This window comes from Nannospalax galili, unplaced genomic scaffold, assembly GCF_000622305.1.
Source record: "Nannospalax galili isolate Female #2095 unplaced genomic scaffold, S.galili_v1.0 scaffold1759, whole genome shotgun sequence".
NCBI lineage: Eukaryota > Metazoa > Chordata > Mammalia > Rodentia > Spalacidae > Nannospalax > Nannospalax galili.
The window spans coordinates 44,149-64,826 of record NW_008342711.1 but is presented as its reverse complement, the minus strand read 5'-3'; the positions used below and the strand labels follow the sequence as shown (position 1 = coordinate 64,826).

Genomic DNA, 20,678 nt, shown 5'->3' with positions numbered 1-20,678 from the left:
CCCTCCCTCCCTCCCTCCCTCCCTCCCTTTTGTGGTACTAGGGATGGGACCCAGGGCTTCATGCATGGTAGACCTGTGCTGTACCACTGAACTCCAACTCTAACTCATTTTTTTCTTTTTTTCTTTTTTACATAGGGTCTGACTCTATAGCCCAGGCTGGCCTGGAACTTACCATCTTCTTTTTAAAATTTATTTTTATTTTGTGTGTATGAGTGTTTTACCTGCATGTAAGTGTACCACATGCATACATTATCCACAGAGGTCAGAAGAAGTCATCAGACCTCCTGGAACTGGAGTTATAGGCACTTGTAAGCTGCCATATGGATGCTGGGAAACTAACCCCAGGCCTCTATAGGAGCAGCAAGTGCTCTTAATTGCTGAGGCATCTCTCCAGGCCCATGGATAATGTGTACTGCTTTATTTTTTATTTTATTTTATTCTGAGACAGGGTCTCTCTGTGTAGTCCTGGATGACCTGGAACTCGATATGTAGCCTAGGATGGCTTCCAACTCACCGAGTTATGCCTGCCTCTACCTCCCAAGTGCTGGGATTAAATGTGTGCTATGCCTGGCTTCACCGTCTTCTTGCCTCAATCTCCTAGGTGCTAGAATTATAGGCATGAGCCATTACATGTAGCATAATCTTTTTAAAAAAAATAATACCAGATTCAAGCCAGATAAGGTGGCACATGCCTGTAATTCCAACACTCAGGAGGCTGAGGTAGGAAGATGGCTAAAAGTTCAAGGCTAGCTTGGGCTATATACAAGGTTACAGGCACATCTGGACTACATAATGAGACCCTGTCTTTAAAATGTACACACATTTACAGCCCCTAGCCTGCTTGAGGCTATTTATAAATGAGACAAGAATCCGGGGTGCAAGGGGTTGAGGATGATTGCCAGGTGTGCTTTTAGGCCTCATTCTGCCATCCCTGCCAAGATTAACCTGTAAAAGACACAGATTCTCAGATGTATAGCAAGCAAAATTTTTAGTACAAATTGAGCATTCTTAATCTGAAATCGAAAGTGCTGCCAAATTCAAATTTTACAGTTTCAGATTATTGATGATCAACTGGTAAGGTTTATGCAAAATTCTAAAGTACAAAAACTCCAAAATCTGAACTATTTCTGGCTCAAAGCATTTTGGATAAGGGACACTTAACTTATGCACTATAGTAACCTTTTAGTACAAATGTACACAAGACATGCTTATACTAAGATTTATTCATTATTTATGTGAACCTCTTGTCTTGAAGATCGGTAGGGTAAGGGTCAAGATTGCTATTTCTTGATAAAGTTCAATGGTAAAGTGCTTGCCTATCATGTGCTGAGTTACATCTCTAACACTATACATACAAAACATTGGCCACACAACCACTTGAGGGCCTAGACGGTGTAGAGGTAGAGCAAGAGGATTATATACCCACCTGCACAGTTGAACTGGGAACATTTGGGCATTCTTAGGGTGCTCAGGGTATATGATTCCTGTCAGTCTTGAGACATTTGGGAGTCTCTTTGTGGTTGTATGTATGCACATCGTGCTTTACACATTGCATCTCTTTATGCAAGGTGGCTCTGTGGTACTCTTTGGGTCTTTGAGAGCTATGCACAGTTGGTGTGTAGCTGTGGTGTTGTAGGATTTGATGGTGACTCTTTGTATGTGAGAGACAGTTGAACTCTGTGACCCAGTGGTGGATGGGACAGTGCTGGTAGAGTACCTTGATAGGGGTGTGGATATGGGTACATATGTGTCAGCAGATGTTGTAGATTATCAACCGTAAGAAAAGTAGGCTGGAGAAAACCAATGTAGGACCTAGGTGGACGAGGGCGGAGTGGGGAAATAGGAAAGGCTTTGTTTTTAGAAAGGAGGAGGTAGGTCCTACTTTGGCAGCCCCCTGAGGGCAGGAACTGGGTTTCCTTATTCTCCTCAGCCCAGTGTCTAGCACTCTATGAAATACAGTCAGCTTACCAAACTAAGCTGAGGGAAGCCTGAAAGTGCAGAGGGGCCATGAGGAGCCAGAGAGATCTAGTGAAGAAGTTTCTGTTTTCCCGTAGGTAGTAGGGAATTATGGAAAGCTCTTGTGAAGGCAAGTTGTGTGATCTTACCTAGACTAAAAGAAGATGCCACCAAGAAAGAGCAAGCCCTGGAGTAAATGGAGTCACTGAGGGAAAACTATGAGGATGTGTATACCAAGGGATAGAAGGAGCATATAGAAGTAGGAGGCAGGGCAGGGCATGGTGGTGCACACCTTTAATCCCAGCACTTGGGAGGTAGAGGCAGGCAGATCTCTGAGATGGAGGCCAGCCTAGTCTATGTAGTGTGTTCTGGGCCATATGGGACTACAGTGAGACCTTGTCTCAAAAAAGAAATAGGAGGCAAGAATGTTGAATCTTTTTCCCCCTTAGTGGAACCTTGCCAGGTTCTTGGCCATACCCATACTCCTGAACTGAAATCCTGTTGTTCATCTCCATTTGGGCAGGGTTGGGGGTATCCATTTCACTAATCACACTGCAATATGTGACTTCCAAAGCACCTGTCTCTTGGGGCTCCCTTTTTATCCAATTTCTCCTTGGAGAGCAGCATTAGAAAAAGAGCTCAGGCCAGAACCAGTCTGCCATTACCTTATTGTATGACCTTGAGCTAGTAGCTGCCTCTTTCTCGGCACAAGAATCTAGACAGAAAATCCCTGCCTCCCTCCATCTGAGACTCCAGAGTATCCCTGAATCTGTGAATGTCATTTAGCTATCTATTCAGTAGGGCTGCCTGCAAGGAGGTAGAGAGAAGGCAGGGGCAGTCTGTGAGTTCCCATGTGTAAGGGCAGAGTAGAGGATAAGCCATAGAGAGTAACTACCCTGCTCTGAAAAGCAGCAGAGGAACATTAGGACAGAAGCCAGCCTTACAGGAGCTCTGTTATCCAGCTACCGAGTGATTTAGAGGGGAGAGCTTGTCTTGGGCCCCTCACCTACTGAGGTGTGAGGGGTTGGGAAACAGATGGGGAGCCCCAGGGCTCTGGCACCTGTGTGTATCTACAGGGGTCTTTGTGGTGGTGTGCTAGCTTGGCTTTTGCTCACTAGCTTTCTGGCCACCATCCTTACTTTCTCTGGTGCTGTGTCTTTGCAACTGTGTTTTACGCTTGTGCCCACCCTTCAGGTGATTCATCATCCTCAGCTCATGCCCAGGGGGAAGACAGGGCAGGGCCAGCTAGGATGTGCTGAGCAGGGCAGGATAAGAGGGCCAGAGGTGAGGAGAGGAGCACCTCTGCACAGGCTGGGCCCTGCCTGCTTAGGTGGGAAGGTAAGGGAGGAGACTGTACCCAAAGCTAGGTACAAGATGGAGGAAATGCACTGAGTCCAAGACCCAGGGCACATGTTCCCTCAAGGCTAGGAAGGGTCCTTGACTACCTAACCAGGCTGTAGCCAGGATGGGGTCAGGAGTCCAGGGAGGTGTCTAGAACCCTGTGGTTGTGGTTCCCTCCAGTGCCACAAGACCTAAAATCCCCTATAACTCTTTCTATCTGTGTGACCTTCTAAGGAAGGGTATGGGTGTTTCAGTATGTGTGGCACCTGTGTGGGGACAGCATGTGGCACTTTATTTAGAACAGAATGAGGCAAATGCCCTCTGTTTGTGTCTGTGTTTATATCACTGGTCTAAGACCCTCAGATACTATCCATGCAGATGCTCATTTCAGGGTTATGACAGTTATTAAATGTGTTTGATTTTATGTCCATGTTTGTGGGTATGTGATAGCTTGTGATACTATGCTGTTTAACTATTTGTGGGTTTTTTTTATGGTTCAAGTGTGTTGCCTGCATGTATGTAAGTGCACCTGTGTCGTGTAATGCCCACAGAGGTCAGAAGAGAGCATTAGATTCCCTGGAACTGGAGTTAACAGACGGTTGCTAGCCACCATGTAGATGCTAGGAACTGAATTCAGCTCCTCTGCAAGAGCAGCCAGTGCTCTTTATAGCTGGGCCATATCTCCAGCCCCCTATTTGTGGTTTTTTTTCTGATCTGGTATAATAGATCCTAATAAATAATAGCTCTTTGTATATAAGTGTGTTCGTAGGTATGCAGAGGCACATTGTGGTGTTTATACCACTTCACGACCCTGCAATTTGAGATACAATGTAAATGACACTTGTAACTTAGTGGAACTATGTTTGAGTGATATACAGTAACGTATAAAGTTGTATGTTACGTGGTTCAGTGATTTTCTTGTGAAATGGCAGAACTGCTATTGTGTGACTGTGTCTTTGTGACTGGACTTGACCCTATTGCTGGTGTGTATGATTCTGTTGTACTGTGTGGAATTCTGTGTATATGTGGAATTGTAGCTGTTGGTCTTTGCACTTGTGTGTGACCAGGCTTTCAGGAGGGTGAAGACATATGTTTACCTATTTGAATTTGTGTGACCCTGCAGTTGTGTGAAGTACTGTAAATACTTGTCCTTTTGTGACTAAATGGACCCATTTGTGACTGTCCATTTATAAGACTGTGACACAGGGTAAAAGAACCTTTGTGGCTATGAGAGGCCGTGTGGCTATGGCACAGTGTAACTCACACCATGTGCTAGTGATCGCTTTAGGAACTCTTGTTGGTTGTTTATTTGATTGGGTTGAGTTTGGTCTTCACTGTGTACCCCGATCTAGCCTGAAACTGGAAATGCCTGTGCTCATAGGCATTCCTGGTGCTCCATGAACTCTTGACTAGTGCTGTCTCTCTCTTGTCCTCACACCTGCTTACCTGCATCTCTCCCCATACATTGCTTTTCATGGCTCCCTTGACCAGAGGATAGATGACCAGCTCCTCAGTTTTGGCATCCAAGACTTTCCCCTTCCTCCCTGACCCTACCTGACTTTTATCATCTGAGGCAACCCCAGCATCCTGCCCAGCCATAACAATAGAAGTTCCATTTCCTTCCTTTGGGGCATGTCCATCCTGGGGGGGGGGGTGTCCCCCACTGCTTCCCCAAACTAAATCTTCCCTTGTATGACCCATCAATTCTTCCATGGCCCCAAACAAGTGGGTTTAGGGCCCCTATATTAAGGAAGTAGAGAAAGTATGAAAAGGGAGTCCTTTTTCTGAATTTTCTACTTGCTGTTTTGAAGTGTTCTTATTTACCTGAACCCTGGAGGTGGTATGGATGCAGGTGGATGTGGTTGTGGAAGTAGAGGAAGGTAATAGAAATTGGTGAGGCACTGGGATTTTAAGAAGCAAGATGTTTGTTCATGAAAATAGCTTCATCAGTGTGTATATATGCACATGCATTGGGGATGGAACCCAGGCCTTACACATGCTAAGCAGGTGTAAGATCAACTGAGCTAACGTTTTAGCTCCAAGTTTAATCATTTTAAGGGCACTCAGCTGTACAAAATTGTAGACAAGACAGTTCAGGCATTCTTAGCTGGAGAGATGGCTCAGCAGTTGGTTTCTGGCACTCACACGGCAGCTCACAACAGCCCATAACTTCAGTTCCAAGGATTGCACGCTCTCTTCTGGCCTCCATGGACACCACACATACACATGGTGCACTTACATACATGCAAGTGAATCACTCATACTACATATTTAAAAAGAGAAATGAGGGGCTGAAGGGGTGGCTCAGTGATTAAGAACACTTGCTGTTCTTCCAGAGGACGTGGGTTCAATTCACAGCACCCATATGGCAGCTAACAGGTGTCCGTAACTCCAGTTCCAGGGGATCCGACACCCTCTTCTGGCCTCTGCAGGCATTGCATATACATGGTGCACTTATATACATGCAGGCAACACTCATAGGCATAAAATAAAAATAATAAAATATATTTTTTAAAAAGAGCAAGAAATGGGATGAAGAAGCTAGGTGTGGTGTGGCTCATGCCTGTAATCCTGGCACTTGGAAGGCTGAAGAAAGAGTATTCCTATGAGTTTTGAGTTCAGCTTGGGCTACGAGTAAGACCCTGTCTCAAAAACAAACAGGGCTAGAGAGATGGCTCAATGGTTAAGGACAGTGGCTGCTCTTGTAGAGAACCCGGGTTTGGTTCCCAGTCCACCATGGAAGCTAACAACCATCCCTAACTACAGTTCCAGGGGATCTGACCTTCTTCTGGCTTCTGCAGGCATTACACACATGGGTGCACTTACATATATGCAGGAAAAAACACACACATAAAAATAAATAAAAAATAAAAACAAATAATAACATATAGTAGGATGAAGAATGGTTTGTGCCAAGCATGCCCATTGATGCTGTTTAAAGAGCTACAGACATGTACACAAACTTTAGGGTGCTCTCTTATACCCTGCTTGAACTCCCTAGTTTGGAGTCCTTAATTACCTGCATTCCATGGCGATATGCATGGAATCAGTGTGTTAATCACAGAGCACTATTATCTCTTGATGAAAATAGCCTGTGATAAGGACTTCTTGGCAAAGCAATATGGCCAGTAAAGGGCTCAGAGAAGTCTAGCTCTAGATGCTTGCTAAGGTATGTTTCTCCATAGTCTCCCTTGGGGTAAAATCAGTCGCTTCACATCTAGTTTCTTCTTTTCTGCAGGGCTGCATCAGGGAAACCGGATCCTGGTGAAAAGTTTGTCCCTTGACCCTGGCCAGAACCTTGAGCCTCATCCAGAAGGCCCCCAGCGGCTTCGTTCAGACCCAGGCCCCCCCACTGAGACCCCCAGCCAGCGTCCTTCGCCATTGAAGCGGGCACCAGGCCCAAAGCCACAGGGTAAGTGCTTCCATAAAGAGTAGAGAAATCGATCAGCAGAGTGCACAGAGGAAAGAAGAAATTAATGGATGACCAAAGAAGAAGGAGGCACCATGGTCTTGAGGCAGTAATACCTACCTAGTGGGCAGAAAGGTGTTGCCTGGGGTAATATATGCTACTGGGACCTAACCTCAGTCCCACTCTGTGCCTACCTTAAGCAAAACAAAACAACAGCAACAACAAAAAAACAGCCAAGCATGGTGGCACAAATCTAATATTCCCAGCACTCCAGAGGCTGAGGCAGGAAAATTGCTGTGAACTTGAGGTCAGTTGGGGCTATATAACTAGTACCAGGCCAGTCAGGGCTATATAACAAGACCCCAAAACAAATAAACAAAACCAACCGAGTAACATTGGTAGGGGATGTAGCTTAATGGAAGAAAGTGTTTGCCTGGCATGTATAGATACAATAAAGAAAAATCTGGGGGTTTTGGAATTAGGTATAGCCTGGCCATCATAACTACCTCCAAATCCAGTTCATTAACATTTCCTCTCTTCCCATTCATCTCTCAAGTTCCCCCAAAGCCCAGCTACCTGCAGATGCCCCGGATACTTCCCCCACCTGAGCCCATTCCTCCTCCACCATCACGCCCACTGCCTGCAGACCCCCGAGTAGCCAAGGGTCTTGCCCCCAGAGCTGAGGCCAGCACTAATTCTGCAGCAGTGTCTTCACTGATTGAGAAGTTTGAAAGGTGAGTCTGGTCCCTACAGGACCCTGTGAGGGAAGGGTGGATCTGGGACAGAAAGGGATAGCTGTAGGAGAGGCCTCTCAGTCCAGCTCATACCCTGCCTCCGTGTGTATCCACCACCCACCTCAGAGAGCCTGTGATTGTCGCCTCGGATAGGCCAGCCCCTGGCCCCTGCCCAGGTCCCCCAGAGCCAGCAATGTTGCCACAGCCACCCCCGCAGCCAACAGTGTCCCAGCTCCCTGAGGGTGAGGCCTCCCGCTGCCTGTTCCTGCTGGCTCCTGGGCCCCGGGATGGTGAGAAGGTGCCCAACCGGGACAGCGGCATTGACAGCATCAGCTCGCCATCCAACAGTGAAGAGACCTGCTTCGTCAGTGATGACGGGCCCCCCAGCCACAGTCTCTGTCCCGGGCCCCCTGCCCTGGCCAGTGTGCCTGTTGCTTTGGCCGATCCCCACCGGCCCGGCTCCCAGGAGGTTGACAGTGACCTGGAAGAGGAGGACGAGGAGGAGGAGGAGGAGGTAGAAGAGAAGCTCAGAAAGGAGAGTACAGAAGCAATGTGAAGAGAAAGGGGAGGAAGCAGATGAAGGAGAATAAAGAGGAGGAGGAGGAGGAGGAGGAGGAGGAGGAGGAAGAGAAGGACAGAGAAATTCCAGTGTCCCCGCTGGAGAGACAGGAGTCTGTGGAGGTATTGACCTATGTTCCTCAAGAGGCAGGATCATGCAGAGAAAACAGGAGCCTGCCTGGCTTTTGGGCTTGCTTCTTTCCCTAGCTTGGTATTTCTCAAAACAGGGCATTGTTCCCATTTCATCTACTTAGGTTTCTTGGTTTCCTAGTATGAAATACCAGTAGTAAAACGCTGTTCCTCTCCAAAATTACTGCAACCACCAAATGGCCATGCCCCATTCCAAATGCCCACTAGGAAGGTGGTTCCACTTTTATCAGAGAACCAATGGATGGGACTCAGTTTTTTAATAACTCAGTAGCCGTGTGATATTGGGTAAGTCTCTTCCCTCTTCACTCCTCATTACAAGCCTCAGTTTCCTTGCTTCTATGACAGAAAGTCTCACATGCCAGAAAGACTTCTCAGCAACTGTAGGAGGGGCACAGAGCCAGAGCCCCTAAGGGGCCTGAAGCTGTTGATGTTTGGGAACTCTTTCTGTACCCTGTCCACTTAACATTTCTTCAGAAGGCATCCTTGCACTCAAGTAAGGTCTCAGTCGGAATACCAGCTCTGCCAGGACCAAGCTCAAGTGTGGGGGCTGAGATGAAAGGTACTCAGCAAGTGGGTATCCAGTGAGTAGGAAAGTAGGCCAACAGGCAGAGTCTTAGACATTTTTATACTTTTGTGCTTTTCTCACACCCCACTGCCTTTGCTGACAGTGAACTGAATGGAAGAATAAATAGCTGATATTTAGAGACTATAATCTTCAGTCTGTTCTGTTTTTATTTATAGGAAATCTTTTAGGGCTGGGAGTATGGCTCAGTGATAGTGCACTTGCCTAGCATATATGAGGCCCTGAAGTTGATCTCCAGCATTACAAAGTTAAATAATTTAATTTAATGAAATCATTTAATTGTCTCCATTACAAATGGACGTAGGTCCTGTTATTATCAGTATTTATAGATAGGGACACTTAAATACAGAGAAATTTTAAAACTTAGGCACGCTAGTGAATGGTAGAGCTGGGATTTGAATCCAGAAAGTCTGACGGCTTGGTTCTCATGTTTAGCCATGAAACTGTTCAGTGAGTAGATAAAGCAGTTTAATGGGTATTATGAGTAGCTGCATAATGGAATTCATGCCATCATAATTTAGGAGCAAGCTTTTTAATTGGGAGTCAGGGATGCAGCTGTGGGGAACATGGAGAGTCATGTTGGGGTTATCGCTGGGTTGCATTAGGCTGACAGCAATATGTGAGCTCTTCTAGAATTCTAGGGGATCCAGGCATGGTGATATTTGCCTGTAGTTCCAGCTACTGGGGAGGCTGAGGCAGAAGGATCACTTTAGTCCAAGAATTTGAGGCTACTCTGAGCCGCATAGCAACACCTGATAAATGAGTGAAGGAAGAAGAAAGGGAAGGAGGGAGGGAGGTGTGAGGGAGGAGAAAAGGATCGCTGGAGCTTGGGTTAGAGTTAGGATAGAGGTGATGGATCAAGGGTCACTTTTCCTTTCCAGCTGACTGTGCAGCAGAAGGTGTTCCACATTGCCAATGAACTCCTGCAAACTGAGAAGGCCTATGTTTCCAGGCTTCATCTCCTGGATCAGGTGAATGGCCCCTCTGGGGTCTCAGCACCCTAGGACCTGGTAGGTAGGTTCCAAAGAGGAAATGACAGGGCCTGAGCCTAACCCCACCATTGGGAGCAGAATGCAGAGGTGGTAAAGGTTCTGGCTCACCTTGAAGCCAACTTGTCCCTGAAGCCAGCCAGCCCTGATTATGATCCGAAGTTTGATCCTCATTCCTTACCCTTAACAGGTATACGAGCCCTGATTGTGACTCTGACACTACTGCTGACTCCCTGACATCTTGACCCTCGTTCTGACTCTTCCTTGACCCCCCATTAGATGCAGTAGAATTCTTAGGAGTAGGAATTTTTTTTTTCGTCACTGTTCCATCCTAACCTCTAGGACAGTGCCTTACATACAGTAGACACCCATAAATATTTGTTAAAATAAATGGATCCAATTTCAACTTTCTCTCAGACCCTGAATTTACTTCTGACTTTGACTCAGGTCCTGTCTTGGCACTGTTCCGATTTCTAACCCCAGGTCCTAATCTTAGTAACCCCAGTTCTCTGTATTTTCTCTTCAGTCTTAAGACCAATGCTAACCCCAGAGTCCTACAAAGCTGCCCACAAATACTGCCCTCACCTGCAAGCTGCCCTTTTCCCTAGCTAAGCCCCAGTCCCAGTTGGGCTGAGCACTCCTGCCTTGTTCCACAGGTGTTCTGTGCCCGGCTGCTGGAAGAAGCTCGGAACCGCAGTTCCTTCCCTGCCGATGTTGTTCACGGCATCTTCTCTAATATCTGCTCCATCTATTGCTTCCACCAGCAGTTCCTGCTGCCTGAGCTAGAGAAGCGCATGGAGGAATGGTGAGGGACCCCAGAGCCAGGCTGCTTACTCTGCTGTCCACCTGCATGCCAAGCTCAGGCTCAGATAGCATTACATAGCATTACATCTCTAGCATCATAAAAATAAGTTCATTCCTGCCTACCTTCTCTTTGGCAAAAAGATTCAGTCCCAACATCTGCCTTCTAGGCCCTCCCAATCTAATGTGGAACACAGACCAGGACCTAGAATGCTATAGCAGAATAACAGCCCTTAAGAATATGAGAAGTCCAATAAGATGGCTCAGTGGATAAAAGTGCTTGATGCACAAATGGGGCAACCAGAGCTTGATCCCTGGAACCCATATAACGTAGAAGGAAAGAACAGATTCAGACTCCATAAAGTTGTCCATTGACCTTCTCACACATGCTGTGGCATGTGTGCACTTGCATTCACAATATCATACACATACATAGTAATAATAATAAACTTAAGACTATAAGCCAAGTGTGGTGACGCACACCTTTAATCCCAGCAGAGACAGGCGGAACTCCCTGAGATCAAGGCCAGTCTGGTCTACATAGTGAGTTCCAGGCTAGCTGGAGCTACAGGGAGACCCTGTCTCAAAAAACAAGAAACATGGGGCTGGAGAGATCGCTCAGTGGTTAAGAACACTGGTTGTTCTTGCAGAAGACCCGGGTTCAAATCCCAGCACCCACATGGCAGCTAACTCCAGTCCCAGGGGATCCGATAGCCTCTTCTGTCCTCCAAGGGCATTGCACGACATGGGTGCACTTACCTACATGCAGGCAATACACCCATACATATAAAATAAAAATAATAAATAAAATGTTTTAAAAAGTTTAAAAAAGCTGGGCGTGGTGGCGCACGCCTTTAATCCCAGCACTTGGGAGGCAGAGGCAGGTGGATCTCTGTGAGTTCGAGGCCAGCCTGGTCTACATAGTGAGTTCCAGGCCAGCTGGGGCTACAGGGAGACCCTGTCTCAGAGTTTGAGATCAAGCTGGGATGGTAGTGCATGCTTGTGATCCCAGTACTAAGGAGTCTGGCAGGAGATCAGTGTGTTTGAGGCCAACTTCCACTACATAGTGAGACCCTGTCTCAAAACAAACAAGCAAGCAAAAAGACTATATGGTTAAGAGCTAAAGTAGCTAGGTTCAGATTTTTCCTCTGCCAGTTGTCTAATTTAAGCAAGTTTCTTAAGCTGCTGTGCCTTGCCTTCCTCATCTTTATTTTATTCATGCTAGGCAAGTGCTCTACCACTGAGCTGTACTCAAAACTTTCCTTACCTTTAAAAGGGTGATAATAAGGGCCTACCTTGTAAGGTTATTTTAAGGATTAAATGTAGTAATATATGTTGAGAGCTCAGAACACTTTCTGGCATTATAAATGTTTGAAGATTGTGAGGTGCTGGTTTTGTTTTGTTTTGTTTTGAGATTAGGGTCTCACTATGTACACCAGCTCGCTATCCTTAAACTCATAAAGATCCACTTGCTTCTGCCTCCCAAATGTTGGGATTAAAGACACATACCACCATGCCTGGCCAAGCTGCTGCTTTTATCAGTGCTATGATGAAAATGAGAATGGGAGACTGGAGATACAGACTAATGAACCAATATATATATCCTAGGGGTAAAGAAGAATTTCAGGAGGAGCTAATACATGAGGGGGCATGGTTTACACGCCTGCTCCAGCCTTCAGGTTCTCTTCTTCCAATCTGGCCTTTAGAGATCACATCACCTGCTTGAATGGTCTTCATAAACAACAACCAGACCATATATCACTACCTGCTTAAAATTGTCTCCATGTTTCCTGCACTCACAGGATAAAGTGTGTCTCTTTCACGAGATTGTGACTACAGAGGGCTGGCATAAAGCCTAGTTCCCATATCGCCCCACCATCCTGTGACCCGAAGTTCAACAAGAACTGGTTACTTTGCCTACTCTACCAGACAGTGAGGCTCTCAGGGCTTGACTGGGTATGACTCAGTACTGTGTTTCTAGAAGCACAAGACTGGGCACAGAATCAGTAATCAGTATATGAGTGGCCCTCAACAGTCAGGTGAGAGTATGTGTTCCAGGACATGGAGCAGAGTTGGGTCAGGTGTCTCCCAGGCTATGGTTCTGAGTCAAACTGGGTCTTTCAGCCTAATTGGCCTGTAATATATAAGCAGCATTCCCAAATAAGCAGACTATCGAGAAATGACTTTTTTGGACTAACATGAGAGCAGTCTTCCTGAGACTGGAGACTTGTGATTGGAGACCTGTTGGGGGATCATATGATCATGTCAGTCCCTTCTTCTACTCTAGGGACCGCTACCCACGCATCGGTGACATCCTTCAGAAGCTGGCACCCTTCCTTAAGATGTATGGCGAGTACGTGAAAAACTTCGACCGGGCTGTAGAGCTGGTTAACACTTGGACAGAGCGCTCTACTCAGTTTAAAGTCATCATCCATGAAGTGCAGGTAAGTGTTGAAATTAGATGGATCAGGTTGTAGGAGGAGAGGTGTACAGGGACTTGGGGTAGGTCTTTAACGAGACCTGAGATTCTCTGCTTCTGTCTGTCACAGAAGGAGGAAGCCTGTGGCAACCTGACCTTGCAGCACCACATGCTGGAGCCAGTGCAGCGCATCCCTCGCTATGAGCTACTTCTCAAGGACTATCTGTTAAAGCTGCCTCATGGGTCCCCGGACAGCAAGGATGCCCAGAGTGAGTGTGCACCCCCAGGCCCTGCCCTGCTCCTCAACACTGATAGCTGTAAGTCAGACCCCTGAGGCAGGACCCCAAGACTTTATTCACAGGCTTGTCCTTCCACTGCTGTGTGATTAAAATCCCAGAATAGGCTCTCCAAACTAAAAGGCTTACATTGAGGCTCTGTGATGAGACCTTAGGATGAACCTCCAAGTTGAGATCCCTGCCTGATTACCCAGGAAGAACCCAGTTAGGAATGTCTTAACTGGAACTGTAGAGTCTGAGGGACATGCCTGAAATGATCCCCTAAAGGAAACCTTGCATTTCCTAGGCTGACTCCCACATTCCCTTCTAGATGAAGTTCTACTAAGTACAAAATGAAATGGAGCCTAAATTTCAAGAGCCTGAGTACCTAGACTTGACTCCTTTAGGCCAAGTCTTTTTCTTTCATTCTTCGTGGATGAGCTCCCCAGTAAGAGCACTGTATCATCAAACTTCTAATTTTCCATCCTCCAGAGTTAGAGCTCCTCTCCTGGTCTACTAGCTACTCTCCAGAATAAACCCCCTCTCCCCCCCAAATAACCTCATACCTAATCAGAAGCCTTGTAGTATTACCTCTCTGGTATTGACTGTCCCAGACTGGTTCTCATGCTTTATGCCTCTCAGATATGTATCTCTAGTCTGAGATACCTCCTTACACTGACTGAGGTATCTCAGTGTGAGTCCTCACACACCAGAACCACTAGAAAAATGTTTGGTTCAGATTCTTTCCATACCCATATCCATCCCATTTGTATAGAGTCATGTCCCAGATAGAAATCCTTAGTCTAGCCCACTTTCTCTTCTCCAACTCTTTTTTTCCTTTATTTATTATAAACACCTATACTTAGTACCTCAGTGTTCTATGCATTGTTCTAGGTACTGGCAATAGAAAACTGAGTAAAATAGAAAGGTCCTTCATCTCACAGACAGTGTGTTGTAATTGGAGAGAAAGCCAGTAAATAAATGTAACAAATACACAGGAAGATAGGTGCTAAGTGTAACTTGGAGAATTAGAAGAGAATGATGTAATAGGGTAGTCTACTTTAGACTGAGTGACTTCTGTGCATAGAAGATACTTGAGTCAAAACCTGAATAACAAGAAGAAAGTAGCCACAGGCCAATGGGAGGGGAATGTTCCAGGCAGCTGCAATAGCCATTGCAGAGTCCCCAAGACGGGAAATGGAGAAGCTGGGGGAGGTATGTACCTACAAGAGGGTCAGTGTGACTTAAGCATGCCAAGTGAGGGCAGAATGATAAATAGAAGTGGGGTTAGAGAGAGGAACAAGGCTTTGGAGGCTAAGATGAAGAGATGGATTTAATCTGAGTATAGTGGGTAGCTATGGAAAAGTTTTAGCCAGAATTACCTAGAGAGTAAAAGAGGGAGTCAGATCTATAAAAAGGGATTTGCAGTTATCTAAGTGACAAAAGCTGGCTTGGAGGAAGATAGCAGCAATGGGAGTGAAGAGAAATGATTCCACTTGGGATACATTCTATTTGGAAATGGCACTGAACGGCCACAGTAGATGTGGAGATTGGGAGAGTCAAGAATGATGGTTCTTGGGGCTGGAGAGATGGCTCAACCTGAGTTTGGTTCCTAGCACTCATGTCAGATGGCTCACAATTGCCTAACTCTAGCCCAGGGGGATTCTCCTCAGGCACCTGCACTCATGTGCACATACCTACACAGAGACACATACCCATAATTCAGAAACAAATCTTTTTTAAAAAGAATGATGGTTTTTGCTGAGCGTGGCAATGCACCTGGGAGTCAGAGGCAAGAGGACTACATGGTGAGACCTGTCTCAATGATAAGTTTTTTTTTTTTTTTTGGTCTTTTTGAGACAGGGTCTCCCTGTAGCCCCAGCTGTCCTGAAACTCACTATGTAGACCAGGCTGGCCTTGAACTCACAGAGATCCACCTGCCTCTGTCTCCCAAGTGCTGGGATTAAAGGCGTGTGCCACCACGCCCAACTCAATGATAAGTTTTTTAGATGTGCTCAGGAGTTTGATTTTCAAAGTGAGCTGCCAGTTTAGACATCCAAGGAGGGATTTAGTACCATTGGCCCATAGTTAGCATTCAAAACCATGGAGCTAGTGGGAATCATGGAAGGGAGTGAGACTAAGTAGATAAAAAAGGGATGCTCAAGTCAAAGTTCAGGAAGATGGACTCAGCAAAGGAACATAGAAGCAGCCGTAGTGGCAGGAGGAAGACAGAAGGTGGGCAAGTCACAAGAATAAGGACAAATAGTTGTGTCCAGGCTATATGCAGTTCCCAAATTGAGCCTCCTTTACCCAACCAGATGGGCACTTTGCTACCCAATGTGGACCTCTAAAGAAAGCTAGATCTCTAGATAGCTGATCTCTCCAACAGATACCTGCATACTAAGTACCTTAGCCAGAATGGGCTTCAAAGCCTAAACCTTAAAGTTCCTTCTAGCCGAGATATGGTAGGACATGTCTATAATCTTCGTTACTATGGAGACCAAGGCAGGATTCATAGGCTCACAAGTCCTTGAACTGCCAAGGCTACATGGTAAACTCAATGCCAGTGTGAACAACTTAATGAGGCCCTATTTCAAACTCCAGTAAAAGGGGGTGGGGGGATTGACATTGGTAGATCACTTTCCTAGCATGTACAAGGTCGGTCTCTCTCTCTCTCTCTCTCTCTCTCTCTCTCTCTCTCTTTCTCCACTTTTTTTTCAAACTAGAATCCTCAGACTGGGCCTCAGGAACTCTCTTCCAACAACCCTGAGCTCTGAGAACCTGAGGACCAAGGCTCCAGAGTGAGAGTCTCCCAGTAGAGCTTCCCAGCCTCATCTTTTTGGACACCATCCTCTAGACAAGTGTTCCCAGACTGAACACCCTGGGTTAATCCCCTCATTTAATATCCCTTAGATTGAAACTTCCAGTCTAATCCGCAAAAACTGTTTTATACGAACGCCAACCCTATTTGTGTCTCCAGAACAAACCTCAGAGCTTCCTATATTGACCCCAGAGATGACCCTCCCCCCAGAAAAACCTTCCTAGTACGGTTTTCTCAGCTGCTTAGAGGGGGTTCTTTCAGTGAGAACCAGCTAAGTTCTGCCCACTGTGCTCCCCAGCTCTAGATCCTTTGCTGGGCTTCCCATTTTACCTCTCAGACTAAAATCCCTAGGCGGAGCCCTACTGAATCATACATCTGGTTGTGTAGACTGACTCACCTACTTTCTAGATCCCACACCTAAACTCCAGAGCCTAGACTCCAGGCTCAGCTCCCCAAAACAGACTACATGGAACTACTGATCTCAGCTACCTACACTACTGAACTCCAAAGACTGAACTCCAGACTGAGATCCCAGACTTCCAAGACCAGGTCCCACTAAAGCTTCTAAACTTAAGTATACACCAAACCCCCCAATTGCACTTCCTAGCCAAATCCTAGACTCAACATCCTCACAGTGAACCACCAGACAATGCCTGCACACATGAGACTTCCAGAAATTTCTGTTTCTCACATCGTGCATCTTCAGAGAAAGGGCTCCTGATAGCAAGCACAGTCTCCCGTCTGAGCCCAGCCACTTATGCAGGCCTGAGTTTATGTGCTCCCAACTTGTCAGTTGCTCCCAACTTGCCAGTTTTCTTCCTGTCCTTTTGGGTTCTACCTACCTTGACTACTCTGATGTGGGAAAGATGCAGAATATATAGGAGAAAAAGCAGCTCTCATGCCAACTGCCACCTCCCAGGTAGACAACCACCTCCCCTCTGAATTTTGATTGTCATTGGACAAATAGGGCACAGTTACTTATTGGGATTGTTTTTATTGAAGGAGTTAATTTATACTAAGCATGTGTTTGAGAGCCCTGAAGAAGATAGTGGAAACTTGGTCCTACAAAGCTCCTAGGATACTCAGGGATACAGATACAGATGAGTGATGAGCACCCAGTATGACTAGTGGAAAGATGGAGCAAAGACAGTGTCCTAACCAGGCCTTGGAACTCATAGATGGCTAGAAGTGGTGAGCTGAATCCAGAAAACCGAGTGGCAGCTGGCCAGATATCCTGAAGCAGGACAGGACATGTTGAAGGAGGTGTGTATGTGGAGGAAGCCAGACTGGTCAATAGAAGCCAGTCATCAAGGCCTTTGAATGCTAGACAAAAGGGTTGGGTCATTGCTGTGCTGACACAGAGGGATCCATTGACAAATTTAAGCAGAGGAAAGACAATAAGCTATGTACGAGAGAGCTCCTTCTGGCTGCCAGGGTGGAAGAATTGGCAACAGGCCTAGTACCTGAAAGGAATATGGAGGCCTGAGCCAGAGCAGTGACCACAGACCTCCTTGAGTACCAGAATGCACTCATAAAGACAGGGCTTCTTAGGAAAATGGGATTTGGTTTGCCATCAGTGTGAACCTGTGTTTCTCCAGTACAGGTATAAATTCAGAATGGGAAATCCACCATGTAGAGTGGGGGTCATAGAGCTGCAACCAGACTATAAACAGAGGCAAGATTTGTTTAGCATGTATTTGGGGAGCTTTATGGGGACCCTCTTAATTTGTCTTTCTTAATGATACCTAGTCAATGCAGGAAGTGTAGAAATTTAAAAAAAAAGATGGGGGGTGGGGACAGGAAATCACCTGTGACCAGAGGTCAAGAAAATAAACACAGTGAGCATTTAGGTCAAGAAAATAAACATGGTGAGCATTTAGGCGTACATTCTTCTTGATGTTTTTTAGACGTGTATGTTTTCAAGAATGAGGTCATTTTGTATATTCAAGACTGTATCGTTTTCTTAAAACACCTGAGCATTTCCCATATTATTAAAAAAACCTGCATAAAAGTTAGGTGTGTGGGGGCTGGAGAGATGGCTCAGCAATTAAGAACACTGGTCTTGCAGAAGACCCGGGTTTGAATCCCAGCATCCATATGGCAGCTAACAACTGTCCGTAACTTAACTCCAGTTCCAGGGGATCTGACAGTCTCTTCTGTTCTCCACAGGCACTGCATGACACGGGTGCATTTACCTACATTCAGGCAATACCCACATAGATATAAAATAAAAATAATAAATAAAAAAATTTAAAAAAGCCTCATTCCCCAATGAACTGGCCTTTCCCACAGCTCCTAGGAAAGCTCCATTAGAGAGAGAAGATGACAGAGTTCTCTCTCTACTGGCAGTTCTCTCTCTACCTGACTCTAGGTGTTGGCTGAAACTAATCAGCAGTGAATGTTTAATGTCAGAGCCACCAAGGCTGTAATATCACTGGCCCAAACAAGAATGAGACCCAACATTTATTACTAAAAACCTCTAGACTATGACAGTAAGATGCTTTGAAGAAGCACTGAGATTTCTGGGATGCTAGGAGACCGCACACATGCTTGGGCACGTGCATGTTGAGAAAAGACCTCAGAAGTAAATTTTTTACCACCTGTGGTTGGTCTTTGCAACTCTTCACAAGCTCCCTTCCCTCCCTCATTGCTGTGCTGGAATTGAACCTAGGGTCTAGCATACAGGCAAGTACTCTACCACCAATCTACACTCCTTAACCTCTTTTTCTGCTGCTGCTTTATCTTCATTATCATCATCATCTTCATCTTCTTGTTTTTTGAGATAGGGTTTCATGTATCTCAGGATGGCTTTGGACTTTCTGTGTAGCTAAGGATCACCTTGAACTTCTGAGCCTACTACTTATACCTCTGGAGTGCTTCAATTACAGGCATGCACCACCATACCCAGTTTATATGGTGCTAGAGATAGAATCTAAAGCCTCACATCTCTAGCCCTCTATATTTTTGTGATTTGTTGTTGTTGCTTCTCTTGTTTTTTTATTTGAGATCAAGAGTTTGAGACCAGCTAGAGGAATACTGCAAGACTCTGTCATAAAAACAGGCAGTTGTCAGGCATGGTGGTGCACACCTTTAATGCCAGCACTCAGGAGGATGAGCAAGTGGATCACTGTGAGATCGAGGCCAGCCTTGTCTACATAGCAAGTTCCAGACCAACTGAGAATACAGGGAGATCCCATCCCAAACAAAACAAAAAACCTAGGCAAACAAAAAAATGGGAAATAAAGAAAAATCTAAAGAAGAAAATATAACCTATTCATAGCTCCACCATTCAGAAGCAATTGTCTAAACACAGGTCTGTTTCCTCCTAGTTATATCTGTATTGTTGTTAAATGATACTAATCATTTTACCAAGCTTACATTTATGGCTATCAGCTATCTCATGTATTATGATTGTGTTACTATGATATTAATCCCAACAGTCTGATTTGAAATGATGTAGCTGTGGACATCTTCAGAGGCTGGCACTTGCTGGGAGGGGGAGAGTGTGGTCAGGCCAGGAGGAGATAGTCATAGAGAAGAGAAGTCCCTAAGAGCCTCTTCTTTGCTGGACTCCCATCTGATCTTACTTCTCTATACCACAGAGTCTTTGGAACTGATAGCCACAGCAGCTGAGCACTCTAATGCCGCCATCCGCAAAATGGTAAGTGGCTGCCCTTCTAACCCTGCCCTTCCTTGGCCACCCCTCTGTGGTAGCTGTGTCCTGGAACTGGGGAGCTTGTGACTTGAGGACATCTAAGGAGGAGGTTGGCACCTCAAGCCCTTCCTCTTGCTCACTGACTTCTGCCAGGAACGAATGCATAAGCTGCTGAAGGTCTATGAGCTGCTAGGGGGTGAAGAGGACATTGTCAGTCCCACCAAAGAGCTCATAAAAGAAGGCCATATCCTTAAGCTGTCTGCAAAGAATGGGACCACTCAAGACCGATACCTCATATTAGTAAGTGCCAGGCATTCATTAAAGACTAGACCTGCCAGCTATCACTGTATTTTCACTGCTTAAGCTAGGAAATTTCTTCTGCTTTCTTTCCTTTTTTTTTTTTTTTCGGTCTTTTTGAGACCCTATAATGGGGCTGGCCTAGAACTCATTATGTAGATCAGGTTGGCTCCCAGGTGCTGGGATTAAAGGGGTGCGCCACCAAACCCAGCTTCTTTTGCTTTCTTTTTTGCTTGTAACTAAGATTTAGCTATGTGTGGGCCAAGGTCACCCACTATGTAGTGACTCCTTTATAACTTCCTTGCTTTCCTTACTATTGTATCCAATCTGGGATTTCTTTCCTCCATTTATAGCCTTAGATCTTCATTAATAGAGCTTTAGCAGTCATATAAAGATGAGGAGACTGACCATCTCCACTAGATCCTTTGCACTTCATCCCAAATGTTTTCCTTCCTAGTTCAACGACCGCCTCCTTTACTGCGTGCCCAGGTTGCGGCTCCTTGGCCAGAAGTTTAGCGTGCGGGCACGCATTGATGTAGATGGCATGGAGGTGAGCACCATGGAATGGGGAATGGGAACATGGGGTGGGGCACTGGTGTTGGGAGGAACAAAGATGTTCCTGCTTGGACCTCATTCTGTGTATACATATGTGCAGAGGGTTAGGGCACTGTAGAGCTCAGTAGACCTCAC

The 20,678-nt window shown here is 45.8% G+C and overlaps 1 protein-coding gene across 1 annotated transcript in view; it reads left to right on the top strand.

Moving 5' to 3' along the window:
* The window catches only part of Fgd1 (FYVE, RhoGEF and PH domain containing 1), a 41,355-nt gene that overhangs the window by 12,744 nt on the left and 7,933 nt on the right, over positions 1-20,678 (top strand). Inside the window, exons 2-12 of the mRNA XM_008838746.2 lie at positions 6,536-6,709; positions 7,263-7,440; positions 7,567-7,954; positions 8,065-8,121; positions 9,613-9,702; positions 10,377-10,525; positions 12,809-12,965; positions 13,071-13,209; positions 19,639-19,697; positions 19,845-19,991; positions 20,446-20,538. Of these exons, the coding sequence (XP_008836968.1) occupies positions 6,536-6,709; positions 7,263-7,440; positions 7,567-7,954; positions 8,065-8,121; positions 9,613-9,702; positions 10,377-10,525; positions 12,809-12,965; positions 13,071-13,209; positions 19,639-19,697; positions 19,845-19,991; positions 20,446-20,538 (1,631 nt within the window). The remainder of the gene's footprint in view (positions 1-6,535; positions 6,710-7,262; positions 7,441-7,566; positions 7,955-8,064; positions 8,122-9,612; positions 9,703-10,376; positions 10,526-12,808; positions 12,966-13,070; positions 13,210-19,638; positions 19,698-19,844; positions 19,992-20,445; positions 20,539-20,678) is intronic.